Source organism: Hypanus sabinus, chromosome 6 (genome assembly GCF_030144855.1).
Source record: "Hypanus sabinus isolate sHypSab1 chromosome 6, sHypSab1.hap1, whole genome shotgun sequence".
Classification (NCBI taxonomy): domain Eukaryota; kingdom Metazoa; phylum Chordata; class Chondrichthyes; order Myliobatiformes; family Dasyatidae; genus Hypanus; species Hypanus sabinus.
This window is the reverse complement of record NC_082711.1, coordinates 62,794,128-62,810,394: the sequence shown is the minus strand read 5'-3', so window position 1 is coordinate 62,810,394 and position 16,267 is coordinate 62,794,128. Positions and strand designations below refer to the sequence as shown.

The 16,267-nt window shown below is 35.8% G+C and overlaps 1 protein-coding gene across 4 annotated transcripts in view; it reads right to left on the bottom strand.

Annotated features, from left to right (window-relative positions):
• akap9 (A kinase (PRKA) anchor protein 9) overlaps positions 1 to 16,267 on the bottom strand; it is a 208,072-nt gene that overhangs the window by 53,714 nt on the left and 138,091 nt on the right. For all 4 annotated transcript variants that reach the window (XM_059972268.1, XM_059972269.1, XM_059972271.1 and 1 more), the window contains 3 exons: positions 13,060 to 13,179; positions 9,781 to 9,957; positions 8,695 to 8,799 (listed from right to left, as the gene is read on the bottom strand). In XM_059972268.1, coding sequence (XP_059828251.1) covers positions 8,695 to 8,799; positions 9,781 to 9,957; positions 13,060 to 13,179 — 402 coding nt within the window. The remainder of the gene's footprint in view (positions 1 to 8,694; positions 8,800 to 9,780; positions 9,958 to 13,059; positions 13,180 to 16,267) is intronic.

Genomic DNA, 16,267 nt, shown 5'->3' with positions numbered 1-16,267 from the left:
GACGGAAACAACAAGGTCTGTGGTCGGGAGAGCCCACGGAGGACACCTTGGAGGAAGCGCGGGTGTAGATCAGGATTACAAATGCGTTTAAGGAAACTGGGTTTTAAACTTCCTATACTGACTGTTTTGTTGGTGAACGTGCAGTCTCTGGTGAATAAAATCAATGATCTCAGAGCCAGGGTGCTGGATCAGAGGGACATCAGGACTGCATGTGTCTTTCGTTTCTCGGAATCCTGGTTAACCCCTTCCATTCCAGATGCAGTGATTCATATCGACAGGATTACTACACACCGTCAGGATAGATCTATAGAGTCTGTCAAGAGCAGAGGTGGAGGAATATGCCTCATGATCAACTCTTCTTGGTGCACAAATATATCAGTGCTGTCCCAATTCTGCTCAACCACACCTGGAAAATCTAGCAGTAAAGTGTCGCCCTTTTAACCTACCATGGGAGTTCTACGGGGTCATTTTGGTAGCAGTTTACATTCCACCTCAGGCCAATATCAAGCAGGCTTTAGATGATCTGAGTAGTGGGATCAAAGCGCATCCTAACGCCTTCACCATTGTTTTCGGATATTTTAATAGGCCAGTCTGAAAAAAATCACTAAGCAACTCCCATCAACAGGTCACTTGCAATACCAGAGGAAACAACACACTGGACCATTGCTACACCACCATCAAGAATCCCTACTGTGCTATTCCACGCCCTCACTTCCGGAAGTCTGATCACCTGGTTGTACTTCTACTCCCTGAGTACAGGCAGAGACTGAAGACTGCAGCACCAGTAGTGAGGACCAAGAAGGTACAGACAAGGGAAGCACAAGAGCACCTACAGGACTGCTTTGAGTTGGTTGCCTGGACTATATTCAGGGATTCATCTTCGAATCTGGATGAGTATGCTGCAGTTGTTATTGACTTCATTAAAACCTGTGTGGATGAGTGTGTGCCTACAAAGACTTACTGCACATTCCCAAACCAAAAGCTGTGGATGAACCAGGAGGTATGTCGTCTGCTGAAGGCTAGATCTGTGGCATTCCAGTCTGGCAACTGAGGCTGTACCAGAACACCAGGTATGATTTGCAGAGGGTTATTTCAAGGGCGGAGAGACACCTTCGAATGAGGTTGGAGGCGACATCAGATGCACGGCAACTCTGACAGGGTCTGCAAGACATTACTTCCTACAAAATGAAACCCAACCGCATGAATGGCAGCGATGCTTCACTACCGGATGAACTCAATGCCCACTTTGAAAGGGAGAACATCTCTACTGCTGTGAAGATCCCTGCTGCACCTGATGACTCTGAGCTGTCCTGGAGGCCAAGGTTAGGCTGTCTTTAAAGAGAGTGAACCCTCGCAAGGCATAAGGTCCCGTTGGGAGTAAGGCTCTGAAAACCTGTGCCAATCAACTAGCGGGAGCAACCAAGAACATTTTCAACCTCTCGCTGCTACGGGTGGTAGTTCCCACTTGCTTCAAAAAGGCAACAATTATACCAGTGCCTAAGAAGAGTAATGTGGACTGCCTTAACAACTATCGCCTGGTAGCACTCACATCGACAGTGATGAAATACTTTGAGAGGTTGGTCTCAGCATTTGATACCATCATTGCCACAATCCTGATTGAGAAGTTGCAGAACCTGGGCCTCTGTACCTGGATCCTTGACTTACTAACTGGAAGACCACAGAATGTGTGGATTGATGATAACATATCCTCTTTGCTGACGATCAACACTGGCACACTTCAGGGGTGTGTGCTTAGCCCATTGCTCTACTCTCTCTATACCCGACTGTGTGGCTAGGCGTAGCTCAAATACCATCTGCAAATTTGCTGACGATACTACCATTGTTGGTAGAATCTCAAGTGGGGACGAGAGGGCGTACAGAAATAAGATATGCCAACTAGTGGAGTGTGTTGCAGCAAAAACCTGGCACTCAACGTCAGTAAGATGAAAGAGCTGATTGTGAACTTCCAGAAGGGTAAGATGAAGGAGCACATACCAATCGTCATAGAGGAATCAGAAGTGGAGAGAGTGAGCAGCTTCAAGTTCCTGGGTGTCAAGATCTCTGAGGATCTAAGCTGGTCCCAACATATCAATGTAGTTATAAAGAAGGCAAGACAGTGGCTATATTTTATTAGGAGTTTGGAGAGATTTGGCATGTCAACAAATATACTTAAAAATTTCTATAGATGTACACTGGAGAGCATTCTGATAGGTTGCATCACTGTCTGGTATGGAGGGGCTACTGCACAGGACCGAAAGAAGCAGTCAGCTCCATCTTGGGCATTAGCCTTCAAAATGCACAGGACATCTTTAGGGAGCGGTGTCTCGGAGAGACAGTCTCCATTATTAAGGCAGCCTTTTTCTCATACCTTTTTCTCACTGTTTTTTTTTTAATAATTTTTTATTGCATTTTTAAATGATTACAAAGTATGAAAAAACAATGTATATAACCCATACCCCCTCCCCTTAACCCCTCCCCCCTAACTGCCCCATAGAGAAAAAAAAAAGAAAGAAAGAAAGAAAGAAAGAATGCCTGGTGGTTGGAAGATCTCCACATGCTCCATGGAGTTCGTAATAATTTTAATATGTATATTTATTTCTTTCCCCTAATAACCAATTGTTTCATCTTAAAAGCATCTATATATTTAATCCTGTCTTTTGTAAATAAGGGCTCCAAATTTTCAAAAATGTTTCATATTTATCTCTTAAATTATAAGTAATTTTTTCTAATGGAATACAACCATAGATTTCTTTCTTCCAAGAATCTATACTTAAATGTGTATCCGATTTCCAAGTAACTGCAATAGCTTTTTTGGCTACTGCCAGTGCAATTTTTATAAATTCTTTCTGATACTTATTTAGTTTGAGTTTCGGTTTTATCCCTTCAATATCACCTAGTAAAAATAATATTGGATTATGAGGAAATTGTGTTCCTGTAATTTGTTCCAGTAAAAGTCTTAAATTTGTCCAAAATGGTTGAATTTTAGAGCAAGACCATGTCGAATGTAAAAAAGTACCAGTTTCCTGGTTACATCGGAAACACTGATCCGATAAATTTGGATTAAATTTTTTTATTTTTTGTGGTGTAATATATAATTGATGTAGAAAATTATACTGCACTAATCTTAACCGAACATTTATTGTATTTGTCATACTGTCAAGACATAGTCTTGACCAATTTGTTTCTTCAATTTTAATATTCAAATCACTTTCCCATTTTTGTCTTGACTTATGGACTCCTTGCTTAATTACCTGTCTTTGAATCAAATTATACATGCAAGATATAAATTTTTTGATATTTCCTTTTTGAATTAAAATTTCTATTTCATTAGATTTCGGCAATAACATTGTTTGACCTAATTTTTCTCTTAAATAAGCCCTTAATTGAAAGTAACAAAATAAAGTGTTGTTTGATATTTTATATTTATTCTTTAATTGTTCAAACGACATTAATATACCTCCTTCAAAACAATCTCCTATATATCTAATCCCATTTTGAATCCAATTATATAAAAGTTGGTTTTCCATTGTAAAAGGAATAAGTCTATTTTGAATTAAAGATCTCTTTGCTAATAAAGATTTTTTTTATCTCATCATCAACATTTATCTTATTCCATAAATCAATCAAATGTTTTAATATAGGAGATTCTTTCTTTTCCTGTATCCATTTAGATTCCCATTTGTATATAAAATCTTCTGGTACATTTTCTCCTATTTTATCTAATTCTATTCTAATCCATGCCGGTTTATCTTTCTCGAAAAAAGATGCAATAAATCTAAGTTGATTTGCTTTATAATAATTCTTAAAATTTGGAAGTTGTAATCCTCCTAGATCAAATTTCCATGTCAATTTTTCCAACGATATTCTGGACATCTTACCTTTCCAGAGGAATTTCCTCAGATATTTGTTTAACTCTTGAAAAAACTTCTGGGGTAATTGTATTGGTAATGATTGAAATAAATATTGTAATCTAGGGAATACATTCATTTTTATAGTATTTACTCTACCTACTAATGTTATTGGTAATGCCATCCATTTTTCAAGATCTTCCTGAATTTTTTTCAAAAGTGGTAAGTAATTTAATTTGTATAAGTTTTTTATATCATTATCAACTCTTATACCTAAATATTTTATACCATTTGCTGGCCATCTAAATTGAGTTATTAATCGACATTGATTATAATCTCCTTTAGTAAGAGGTAAAATTTCACTTTTATCCCAATTTATTTTATAACCCGATATTTTCCCATATTCTTCTAGTCTATAAGATAATTTGCGTAGTGAATGTAATGGATCTGTTAAATAAATTAGAACATCATCAGCAAATAAGTTAATCTTGTATTCTTCCTGATTAACTCTGAAACCCTTAATATCTGGGTCCATTCTAATTAATTCAGCTAGTGGTTCTATTGCCAACACAAACAAAGCAGGTGATAGTGGGCAACCTTGCCGAGTTGATCTTGTTAACTGAAATGATGTTGAAATTTGACCATTTGTCACTACTTTAGCTTTGGGATTGGTATTTAAGATTTTAATCCATTTTATAAATGATGTTCCTAATCCATATTTTTCCAATACCTTAAATAAAAAATCCCATTCCAATCTATCAAATGCTTTCTCTGCATCTAAAGCAACCGCCACACTCATTTCCTCCCTCTTTTGTGCTAAATGGATTATACTAAATAACCGAGTTACATTATCTGCCGATTGTCTATTTTTGATAAATCCTGTTTGATCCATATGCACTAATTTTGGTAAGCATTTAGATAATCTATTAGATAAGATTTTTGCTATTATTTTATAATCAGTGTTTAATAAAGAAATAGGTCTATATGATGCTGGTTTTAAAAGGTCTCTGTCTTTTTTTGGCAATACTATTAAAATAGCTGTTGAAAAAGATTCTGGAAGTTTATGCGTTCTTTCCGCCTGATATATTAACTCCATAAAAGGAGGAATTAATAAATCCTTAAACTTTTTATAAAATTCAGGTGGAAAACCATCTTCTCCTGGAGATTTATTACTTTGAAGTGATCCCAAAGCTTCTTCAACTTCTTTCAATGTAAAAGACATACCTAATCCCTTCTGTTCTTCTGTATTTAATTTTGGAAGAGTTATTTGTGATAAAAATTCTTCTATCTTAACATCATCATTCTTTGATTCTGATTTATACAACTCAGAATAAAAATTCTTAAAAGCCTCATTAATTTCTAGAGGCTTATAAGTAATTTCATTCACTTTTGTTCGAATTGCATTTATTGTTTTAGAAATCTGATCTGTTTTTAACTGCCATGCAAGAACTTTATGTGATCTTTCACCTAATTCATAATATCTCTGTTTAGTTCTCATAATTGCTTTTTCTGTTCGATATGTCTGGAGTGTATTATATTTTAACTTCTTATTAATAAGTTGTCTTCGTTTTTCTTCTGTCATATTTCTTTGAGATTCTTTTTCTAATTTTATAATCTCTTTTTCCAATTGATCTATTTCTATCATATATTCCTTCTTAATTTTAGAAGTATAACTTATTATCTGACCTCTCAAATATGCTTTCATTGCTTCCCACAATATAAATTTATCATCAACTGAATGTAAATTTGTATCTAAAAAGAACTGAATCTGTTTTTTCATAAAATCACAAAAATCTTGACGTTTTAGTAAAATTGAATTAAATCTCCATCTATAAATTGATTCCTCTTTATCTGTCATTATCATTGTCATTATTAAAGGAGAGTGATCAGACAATATTCTTGCTTTATATTCCATGTTTTTCACTCTATCTTGAATATTTGTTGATAACAGGAAAAAATCTATCCTTGAATATGTTTTATGTCTATTTGAATAAAATGAATAATCCCTTTCTTTTGGATTGATTCTTCTCCATATATCAATCAAATTTAGATCTTTCATCAATGATAGAGTTAATTTTGCTACTTTTGATTTTGTAATAGCCTTTGTTGATCTATCTAAAACTGGATCTAAACAAAAATTAAAATCTCCACCTATTAATATTTTATCATGTGCATTAGCCAAATTCAAAAAGACCTCCTGTATAAATTTTACATCATTTTCATTTGGTGCATAAATATTCATAAGAGTCCATAGTTCTGAAAAAATTTGACAATGTATAATTAAATATCTTCCTGCCGAATCAATTAATACATTTTGTATTTTAATTGGTAAATTTTTATTAACCAAAATTGCAACTCCTCTTGCCTTTGAATTAAATGAAGCTGCAATAACATTTCCAACCCAGTCTCTTTTTAATTTCTGATGTTCTATATCCGTTAAATGAGTTTCTTGTAAGAAAGCTATATCTATTTTCATTTTTTTAATGTATGTTAAAATTCTTTTTCTTTTTATTGGTCCATTAAGCCCATTAACATTAAAACTTAAAAAATTCAATAAATTAGTCATTATTTTTATTTATGTTACTCCAATCTATAATAATACCTAATCTTTCAACTTTCATTATGTCCTGGGAAATCTTTTTAGAAGTCTCCATGTTGCTATGTGTGTCCCCACCAATCATCCAGGCAAAAGAATAGAAGAAAAATAGAAAATAAAGAAAAAAACAAAATACCCCCCTACTAATGTTGTGAAAGAAAAGAAACACAACATTACCCCCCTCTATTGTACGGGTCATGGCAATCGCCATGATTACACACGTGAATCCCGTAGCAACCGATTCAAAGCTCCCCAGCCCCCCCGCAACGTGAAAAATATATATATATAAAAAAAAACATACTATTCTCAATTAATATTTCTAAAATATTACTTTTCTCCCTTATATCATCCTTAAATGTCCATCAGTTCCATTTACTTTCTGTCTTCGTCTTTAACCATTACATTTAGAAATCTCTGCTTTTATTCAACAAAGAGATGGAAGTCTTTGTGCAAACACCTCCGCATCTTGATAATCAGAAAAAAATCTTTTTCCTTCCTCCAAAAAAATTATCAGTGTTGCTGGGTGACGCATTGAAAACTTATAACCTTTTTCCCACAAAACCTTTTTAACTGGATTAAATTCTTTCTTTCTCTTCAAAAGGTTATAACTTATATCAGGATAAAAAAGAACTGGTTTCTCAGCTATCATCAACGGACCTTTTCTTCTTTTAGCACCCTGGGCAGCCGCCCTCAAAATCTTTTCTTTATCCTGGTATCTTAAACATCTTATCAAAATTGATCGCGGATTTTGATCATCTTGAGATCTTGGTCTTAAAGCTCTGTGCACCCTTTCAATCTCAATTAAAGCTTCTTCTCCCATTTCCAATTTTTCAGGAATCCATTTTTGAAAAAAATTTATTGGGTCTTCTCCTTCGGTACCTTCTTTAAGTCCAACAATTTTAATATTGTTGCGTCTACTAAAATTTTCAAGTTTATCAATTTTTCCCACGAGTTGTTTTCTTTCTGATGTCCAGGCATCATTATCATCCTCCATCCTCTTCATTCTTCCCTCCATTTCTTCCATTCTGACGTCCAAATCTGTAATTTTCTTTTCCATTTTTTCTTGTTTCTTTGTCATTTTATCAAACATAGCTTCCATATTTGTTATTTTTTCTGTAATTACTTTTTGGTTACTTTTAATTACTTTTTCTAATTTTAGAAATCTAAGCATTATTTGCCTCAAAGTCTTTTTTGTATTTTCAGAGGAACTTTCATCTTCTCGATCTTCATCTGATTTTTCCAGAGAGTCCGCCTCTCTCTCAGACTCACTTTCACTGTCGGTTTCAGTCGTTGCTGGGATTTGTAGTTCTGGTTGTTCTCTTTTGCGCATGCTCGCTCCTTTACGCTTGCGCAGTTCTCGTTGATCTTTCCCTTTAGAAATGGCCGATGCTGCCGCAGTCTCCTTTTCTGTTTCACCGGTGGTGTGTTGTACCTGAGTCCGCGGTTCTTCGGTAGAAGTAGGCCTTGATTCTGTTCCAACTTGAGCGGTCTTCGCGGTAGCAGTTTTCTTCATCCTCTGTTTATGAGGCATAGCTTAAAACAATCTGGAGTAGTTTATAAGTAACCTTAAAAAAGTATTAATTAACTTTTCTTCACTTAAACATTAATTTATTAACTTTTTACGGGAGGGCTGGGTTCCAGCGTCTCGATCCTACGTCATCACGTGACGTCCCCCCTTTTTCTCACTGTTACCATCAGGTAGGAGGTACAGAAGCCTGAAGGCAGCGATTCAGGAACAGCTTCTTCCCCTCCTTCTGCCATCCAATTCCTAAATGGACATTGTATCTTTGGACACTACCTCATTTAAAAAAATACACAGTATTTCTGTTTTTGCACTTTTCAAAATCTATTCAATATAAGTAATTGATTTACTTGTTTATTATTTTTAAAATTTTATTTATTATTATTTTTCTCTCTGCTAGATTATGTATTACATTGAACTGTTGCTGCTAAGTTAACAAATTTCACGTCACATGCCGGTGATAATAAACCTGCTTCTGATGTCCAAGTCTCACAAAATGAGCAACTCTGCCATCTTTTAAATTACTTTTTTGGGATGTGAACCTTGCTCAGTATTATTGTCACTTCCTAATTGCCCCTGATTAGAACACTTTGTTAAACCATTTCAGAGAAATTCCAAGAACCAAACCACATTGCTGGAACCTGGATAGCAGATTGCTACCTCGAGAGAAACTAGTAAACCAGAGGGTTTTTTAAAATGACTGTCATTATTACAAAGACCAATCTTACCTCTTTCTCCTTTCTTTCTAGAGCATCACGTTCTGCTTGCAGCTGTGTTTGAAGTGTACTATCCCCTTTGACTTCTAAGGTAACCAGTGGTTTTCTTTCTTCAACCTTTTTAATGGCAATAATAAATTATTGAATATATTTGCTTACAATAACATACTACAGTCATATCTGCATGTAGGAATACAGGAATACAGATACCATACATTTTCCTGCAAGAAAAGACTGTCACCTAAGTCGCCCATTCAAAATAATTCACTTGTACAGCTTATTTTCTTGAATCTCAGAACCTGGTCATAAACATACCATGTTTATGTTACATAGGTAGAAAATTATGAATATAATTTGTTAGTAAATATGATATGCAAATAAATTCTGTACAGGACATTACATTTTTTCTTTGTTCTTGTTTGTTCATATTTTCTATCGTAGCAAACAACTGATTATATTGCTTCTCAATCTTGCTTTGGAAACCTCTCCATGCAAGTTACTGCTTAAGCACTAGCCAACTGTACGGGCTTTTTCTGTACTGCCTCCAAAATAACAACAAGTGCTTTGAAATCATTAGACCACTGGATATTGTGCTTCAGATTTGATCACAACAACATCTATTTTTAAAACAGTTACTTTGGATTTATGCCCTTTCTGATGGGCCCTAAAATGATTACTTATGCTACAACAATCAAAACTATCGAAAAGTTAACAAGAATTTGTCACACCTAATAAGTCCACCTATAATCAACTCACGACCTGATTATCTATGACATTGGTGCAGTGCAATTCATATTTCAGTATTTTGATTTTTCTATTCTATTCTTCTTTGGTCAATATAGTTCTTCATAATAATAATGACTGGTGACATACATCATCAGAAGCTGTACTATGGATGGGATATCTTCAAGAGGTTTGAAATGTGACAATGTATAATATTGAAGCCTCTCTCAGCATGAGTCAGGTATACAGTAAACTGACCCCCAAAGAAAGATGAAATTAGAGCACATAAAACCTGCAAGTTGAGACTCGCAAGGATACTACCTGAGCCATGTTCACACATTCCTTTGAACTTAGCTTAAAAATCAAAAATAGTACCTTCTGTAAGGGGTAAGTGGTACTGATCAATGCTTGCTCCAGTTCCCTGACTCGGTTTTCCAATTTATCAATTTCCTCATTCCGTTCTTGCACATCTCTCTGAAGCTGCTCTTTGGCAAGCAGAAGTTCACTACATCGGTCAGTCTTGTCTTTCAACTGATCAGTCAGATGGTCCATCTAACAAAAACATGATACTTGATAGCTTATCTTATTTTATGCTTGAATTAAAATTAAAAAAAAACAGAAAGTTCAGAGTTATTATTAAAAGATGGATGCTTGCTGCAGCCACACAAATAAATTACTTTAAATAGTACTCCAGTAATCAGATATTTGGGCCAGAATTCCACAAAGAATGTGAGTTGTGACTTATAATCATAAATTACATTATCTCATGCCCCTAGCTACCTATCGTGCATATACTCCAAAATTGCCTCAAAAATTGTGCAAATCTCTGATTAAGTATGTAGGTAAATCTCTGAATAAGTATGTAGGTAACACTGTAGTTTAGTGATTAACACAACGCTTTACAGAACTAGTAAACCAGGTTCAATTCCCACCTCTGTCAGTAAGAAGCTTTTACATTCTCCCTGTGACCACGTGGGTTTTCTCCAGGTGCGCCAGTTCCTTCCCACAGCTCAAAGAATGTAGCGGTTGGTAGGTTGATTGGTCATTGTAAATTGTCCTGTGATTAAGCTGGGATTAAATCGGGGTTTCTGGCTGGCGCTGCTCAAAGGGCCAGAAGAGCCTGGGCCGTGTCGTATCTCATTAACATTTTTTTAAAATGGTAGAGCCAAACATTTATAACATCCGCATTATTAGGCAGTTGAAGCATCTTAAATTGCAGAATTTAAAAATTCCAAAAGCTTCACTGCAATGAATTTAACCATTGGCATAAAATTCAGTTATGGTCACTATTTATTCCTGTATTTACAGCACAACATCATGACCTCAGCAATTTATAAATTCCCTTAAACAATACGAGGAGACAGAAGTACATGGCTAGAAATGGACCGTTAGCCAAGAAATAAGTTACATTAAAATGTGGGAACTGGGTAGAGATATTTGTCTATTTACATGGCCTTTTTAAAACACGTTATTGAACTAAGGCAACGAAAATGTCTTAGGTGCTGTACATTTTTAACTTTAAGGCACATGGAAAGCAGGTTGAACTGGCTAATTGGATCCCAAAACTGGCTTGATGATACAAAGCAGAAGGTTACTAGAAGGATGTTTCAATGACTTCAGAAATTGGGGCTGAAACTCTTGCTGTTTGTGATCATATATTAACAACTTGGATGCGAATGTAGGAAGAATGATTAATAAAGTTTGCAGATGGATAATAATTGGTGGAGTTCCAGATAGTGAAGAAACTTGTCTCGGGCCACAACAGGATATTAGATCAGATGGAAAGCTGGTTGGAGCCTTGGCAGGTGAACTTATCCAGGCAAGTGTGAAGTGATGCATTTTAGAAAATCAAATAGGGGAAGTAATAAGAAATGTTGATGAACAAAGGGATGTGGGCCTAACATGCTTGCTTTTGTAAATTAAGGCACAGAATATAAAAGTTGGGAGTTATGTTACAAATGTACAAAACATTGCCTACACTGCACTTGAAGAATTGTGTGCACTCTGATCTCCACAATAGAGGAAGGATGCAGGTGTGCTGGAGAAAACGGCAGTGGGGATTTATCAGGATGGGGAGGGCTTGATTTATGGGAAGAGGTTGAATGGGATGCACCTATTTTCCCTGGAGCAAAGGAAGTTGAGGGCTATATATTTAATAAGAGGCACAGAAGAGGTAGTGAGTCACAATCTTTTTCCCAGAGACTCCCAAAAAAAGAGGGCATTGGTTTAAAGTGAGAAGGAGTTTTAAAGGGTATTTGAGAGGAATTTGACAGACAGACAGACAGACACATACTTTACTGATCCCGAGGGAAACTAGGTTTCGTTACAGTCGCACCAACCAAGAATAGTGTAGAAATATAGCAATATAAAACCATAAATAATTAAATAATAATAAGTAAATTATGCAAAAATAAGTAATTTATTTTGATATCTGGAATTCTAAGGAGGTAGTGGAATCTGATCTAATCGCTACATCTGAGAAATATTTTGATATGTACTTGAATAAGAAAGACATAAATGGATATAGGTCTAATCAATGTTCCCTCTAAGGTGTACATGCACACACACGTTTTGCTGCTAGCGCACAAAAGAACTTAAACTGCGCTCAAAATATTGTCACTATCTACATCATTGGCATGTATTTCACGATCATGCACATTCACATTTCCTTTTCCAGTTTCTGATGCGGACCGTGTTGACAATGTGGTGTTTGTGATGATCTGTGTGCAGATTTTAGAACTGGCTGATTTATAATGTTTTTTTTAGAAGAAATTACGTTGAGTTCCAAAGAAGCAAAGGGTGTGAACCACAAAAGAACTGCTAATTTATTGAAAGCGGAATAGCTCAATGAAACAGTGGAAACTGCTATACCGAAAGCTCACTAGGTCAGGAAAGTGCAGCTATGAAAAATACTTACATACAATATAGAAACTGGTGTTACCTGCGTGTATTGCCATGATGCAAAAGTTGCTGGAGAATTTTGCAAGTGGGAAGAAGTGGAGTGATATTTGGAAACTTGACTTTTTAGAAATGTCATTTTAGCAAGTAAATTACAGAAGGATGGTGTGCCAAAGCTCTGGCGAGAAAATCCTTCATTACCCACTCTAGGCCTGATACACATGTTGTGAGAGCGCAAATGAATGAGAGCAAAAACAATTAGACCCAGAGGAGATCAAAGTTCTTAATGATAGTTATTTCATTCATTTTAAACAATGAACGACAAACTGGACTTGGTAGTTCATTATCTTTAGAATAGCTTCAGGTTTACTTCCACTTAAAAATTCAGTGCACACATGTTGTTGTAGCTAGGCAAAAAAATTGCACAGCACAAAATTTTTGCGCACACTGGTCAATACAAATTAGAGGGAACGTTGGACCTAATGTAGGCAAATGGGATTAATGCAGATGGGCAAAAATGTCATCAAGAATGTGAGAGGCCCATTATTACAGTTAGAGTAATACAAGTGTAATAATCCAAACAAGAACCAAGCATTGGTTAGAAGGTCAGTATCCTAACTCCTTAATTTTAACTGAAGGTAGATAGATGGTTTTTTGTAGGAGTGGAGGAAAAGAGGATAAGATGTTGATAAATGCAGCTGCAACACAAAAGATTTCTACTGATCTCTAGGTAAACACATTAACTATTTCAGTTACCTCTCTACTTCTTTGGTCATTGTTGGTTTGGAGCCTTTGGGGAGTTTTCAGTTGTTGCTCCAATTTCAATATCTCTTGCTGAAACACATCTCGCTCCTGTTCACGGTCTATTGCTTGTTCCTATATCAAAACACAGGAATAAAACTTCTGACATTTAACAATGTAGAATAATGTATGTATAAAAGCAGGTGCTCATTTTATGGGAATATAGCTACTAATCTGACTAACAATTTCACTGAATTTCCAGTTTCATTCAATAAAACATAAGATTTTGTAGAACGCACATAAAATAACACCTATTTGCTGTGAGTTTATTAGTAAAAGTGGGCATCATTAATGTTCATTGTATAATGGCTGATATAAAATGGTATTTGTAGTACAAATCAAAATTATTTAAGGTAATTAACATGCAGCATGGATTTAGTTCTTAGCCACTGATTTATCAATTACAAAAAAAAAAGACTTGAGACAGAAGTGTATAGACTTTTAAAGAAAACAGCCAACAGTGGTCTCTGAAGTCATATCATTAAATTCTAAATATATAAGTATTTATTGCTCTTTATTTCAAATTTGCTCACATTGAATAGGTGGCAAACACTTTGTCTTTGATGTGAAATGAGGCTAAGAAATCATTATTCCTCACAGGAAACAGTAAACTAATTGTGGTGAATTACAGTGGTGCTATATCTCTAAACAGGCGGGTTGCAAGTTACTAAACTTGCTTACAGTTTTAAGCAGGTAATTAAAACAAGTAATAAACTGAAAGTCCAATTAATCAAAATAATTGCAGAGGAAATAACTTAGTAAATAAACTGATCAGAAATTACAAACACTGTGCCTAATCTTATGCAAATAAGATCCAAAGAATTCTTGTTTACAATTAAATGTGAATATATTTGTTCAGTATTTGCTTCCTAATTGGAAGAACTGTGGCTGTGAAGCACTGCCACAAACTTAAATCATGAGTACCAAAAAAACTGGCAGCTAAATGCAAAATAGCCTGCCTGAGTTACTAGATCAGCTGGGACAATGGAAAAAATGATTCCTTTTCATTCAGTCAGATGTCAGGCAGGTAAGAACGATAAGACAATGCAATGTTAGTGCAGTCTGTGATTGATTCTGAAAAGTACCTGTAATATGGAAGAAGCTGGTGCACTGGAGGTGGCCCGCAATAACAAGGTCAAGATTTTGCAATGTTAACAGATAATGGCGACAACTCCTTGATGGCAGAGGTCAATGGGAAAAGCAGTCAAGTTAATATTTTATGTCACTGGCCTCTCAACAGAATGGGAAAAAAAATAGAGTACAACAAGTTTTAGGATGCAAAGAAATGGTGGGGGGGGGGGGTGTGGGCGAGCGAATGCATGAATGAAAGAAAATGTCTACGGTCGGTTTAAACGTAAAAGAGATTCTGTGATAGGTTTAAACATGGAAGAGATTAAACGGCACAAGTGAGAATGCTGGAAGGAACAAAAGAGGAAAACTAATGATCTGAAATGAATGGATTCAATGTTGATTCCATTCTACTAATGATGAGGTGCTGCTTCAGATCTTCTGTAACAGAGCCAGTGTGTGTCATCCAACTGGATTTACTTAGAGTTTCAATAGCAACATTTTTTGTTATCAAAATATCAATATTTCCAAGATAGCAGAAGAAATGGTTTTACTTTTCCAAAACTTTCAAGATTTGCAAAATGGTTCAGTTACAGTTGCAAGAAGTAGTTTGTGATCTGTTTGCAATTACCTGTTTTTCTGCATAATTACATATAAAAGGTGGCCTGATCTTCATCTAAGTCACAATAATAGACAAACATGGTCTGCCTAAACTAATAACACAATTGTCATTACTGAACACATTGTTCAATCATTCACAGTCCAGGCAGGAAAAGTATGTGGACCCTTGTATTTAGTAACTGGTAGAACCTCCTTTAGCAGTAATAACTTCCACCAAACATTTCCTGTAGCTGCTGATCAGACTTGCACAATGGCGAGGAGGAATTTTAGACCATTCCTCCATACAAAACTGTTTCAGTTCATCAATATTTCTGGAATACTTCGCATAAGCAGCCCTTTTCAGGTCATGCCACAGCATCTCAATTGGCTTATGCTCTGGACACGATTTGGTCATACCAAATCATAAATTTTCTTCTTTTTAAACCATTCTGTTGTTGATTTACTCATCTTTCGGATCATTGTCTTGTTGCATTATCCAACTTCTATTAAGCTTCATGGACTGCTACCCTGACATTCTCATGTAAAATGTCTTGATACAATTTTAGCAATGATTGCAAGCTGTCCAAACCTTGAAGCAGCAAAGCAGCCCCAAACCCTGATCCCCCTTCCACTGTGCTTCATAGTTGGGATGAGGTTTTGGTGTTAGGGTGCAGTGCCCTTTTTCTTCCAAACATAGCAACGTGCATTTCTGCCAAAAAGTTCAACTTTTGTCTCATCTGTCCACAGGACATTGTCCCAGAAGTGTTGCAGAACATCCAGTTAATCTTTTGCAAACTTGAGGTGTACAGCAATGTTTTTTTGGAGGACAGTGGTTTTCTCTATGGTGCCCTTCCATGAACACTATTCTTGTTCAGTGTTTTTCTTATATAGTGGACACATGAACAGAGACTTTAGTAAGTTCTAGAGGTTTCTGCAGGTCTTTTGCTGTCACCCATGGGTTCTTTTTCACCTCCTTCAGCACTGAACATTGTGCTCTTGGTGTGATCTTTGCAGGACACCTACTTCTAGGGAGAGCAGCAACGTACTGAGTTTTCTCCATAGACAATTTCTCTTACTGTAGACTGATGAACACTCAGGTCTTTAGAAAAGCTTTTGTCGCTTTTTCCAGCGTCATCTATTTCTACAATTCTTCTTCTAAGTTACCTTGACCAAGGCATGGTTGACATAAACAGATCTTTCTTGAGAAGAGCAGGCTTTATTAGTAACCTGACTTTGCATATCTTTTTTATATGCCAGGGTACCTCTACAACCCACAGCACCAATCTCATCTCATTGACTGGAACACCTGACTTAAAGAACTTTTGTAGAAGGCATTACCACAGAGGTTCACATACTTTTTTGAACTTAGACTGTAATTGTTTAGATGGTGTACTCAGCATTGATAAGAAGCACAATTGTTTGTGTGTTACTAGTTTAGGCAGATTGTGATTGTCCATTATTATGACTTCAATGAAGATCAGACCACATTTTATGA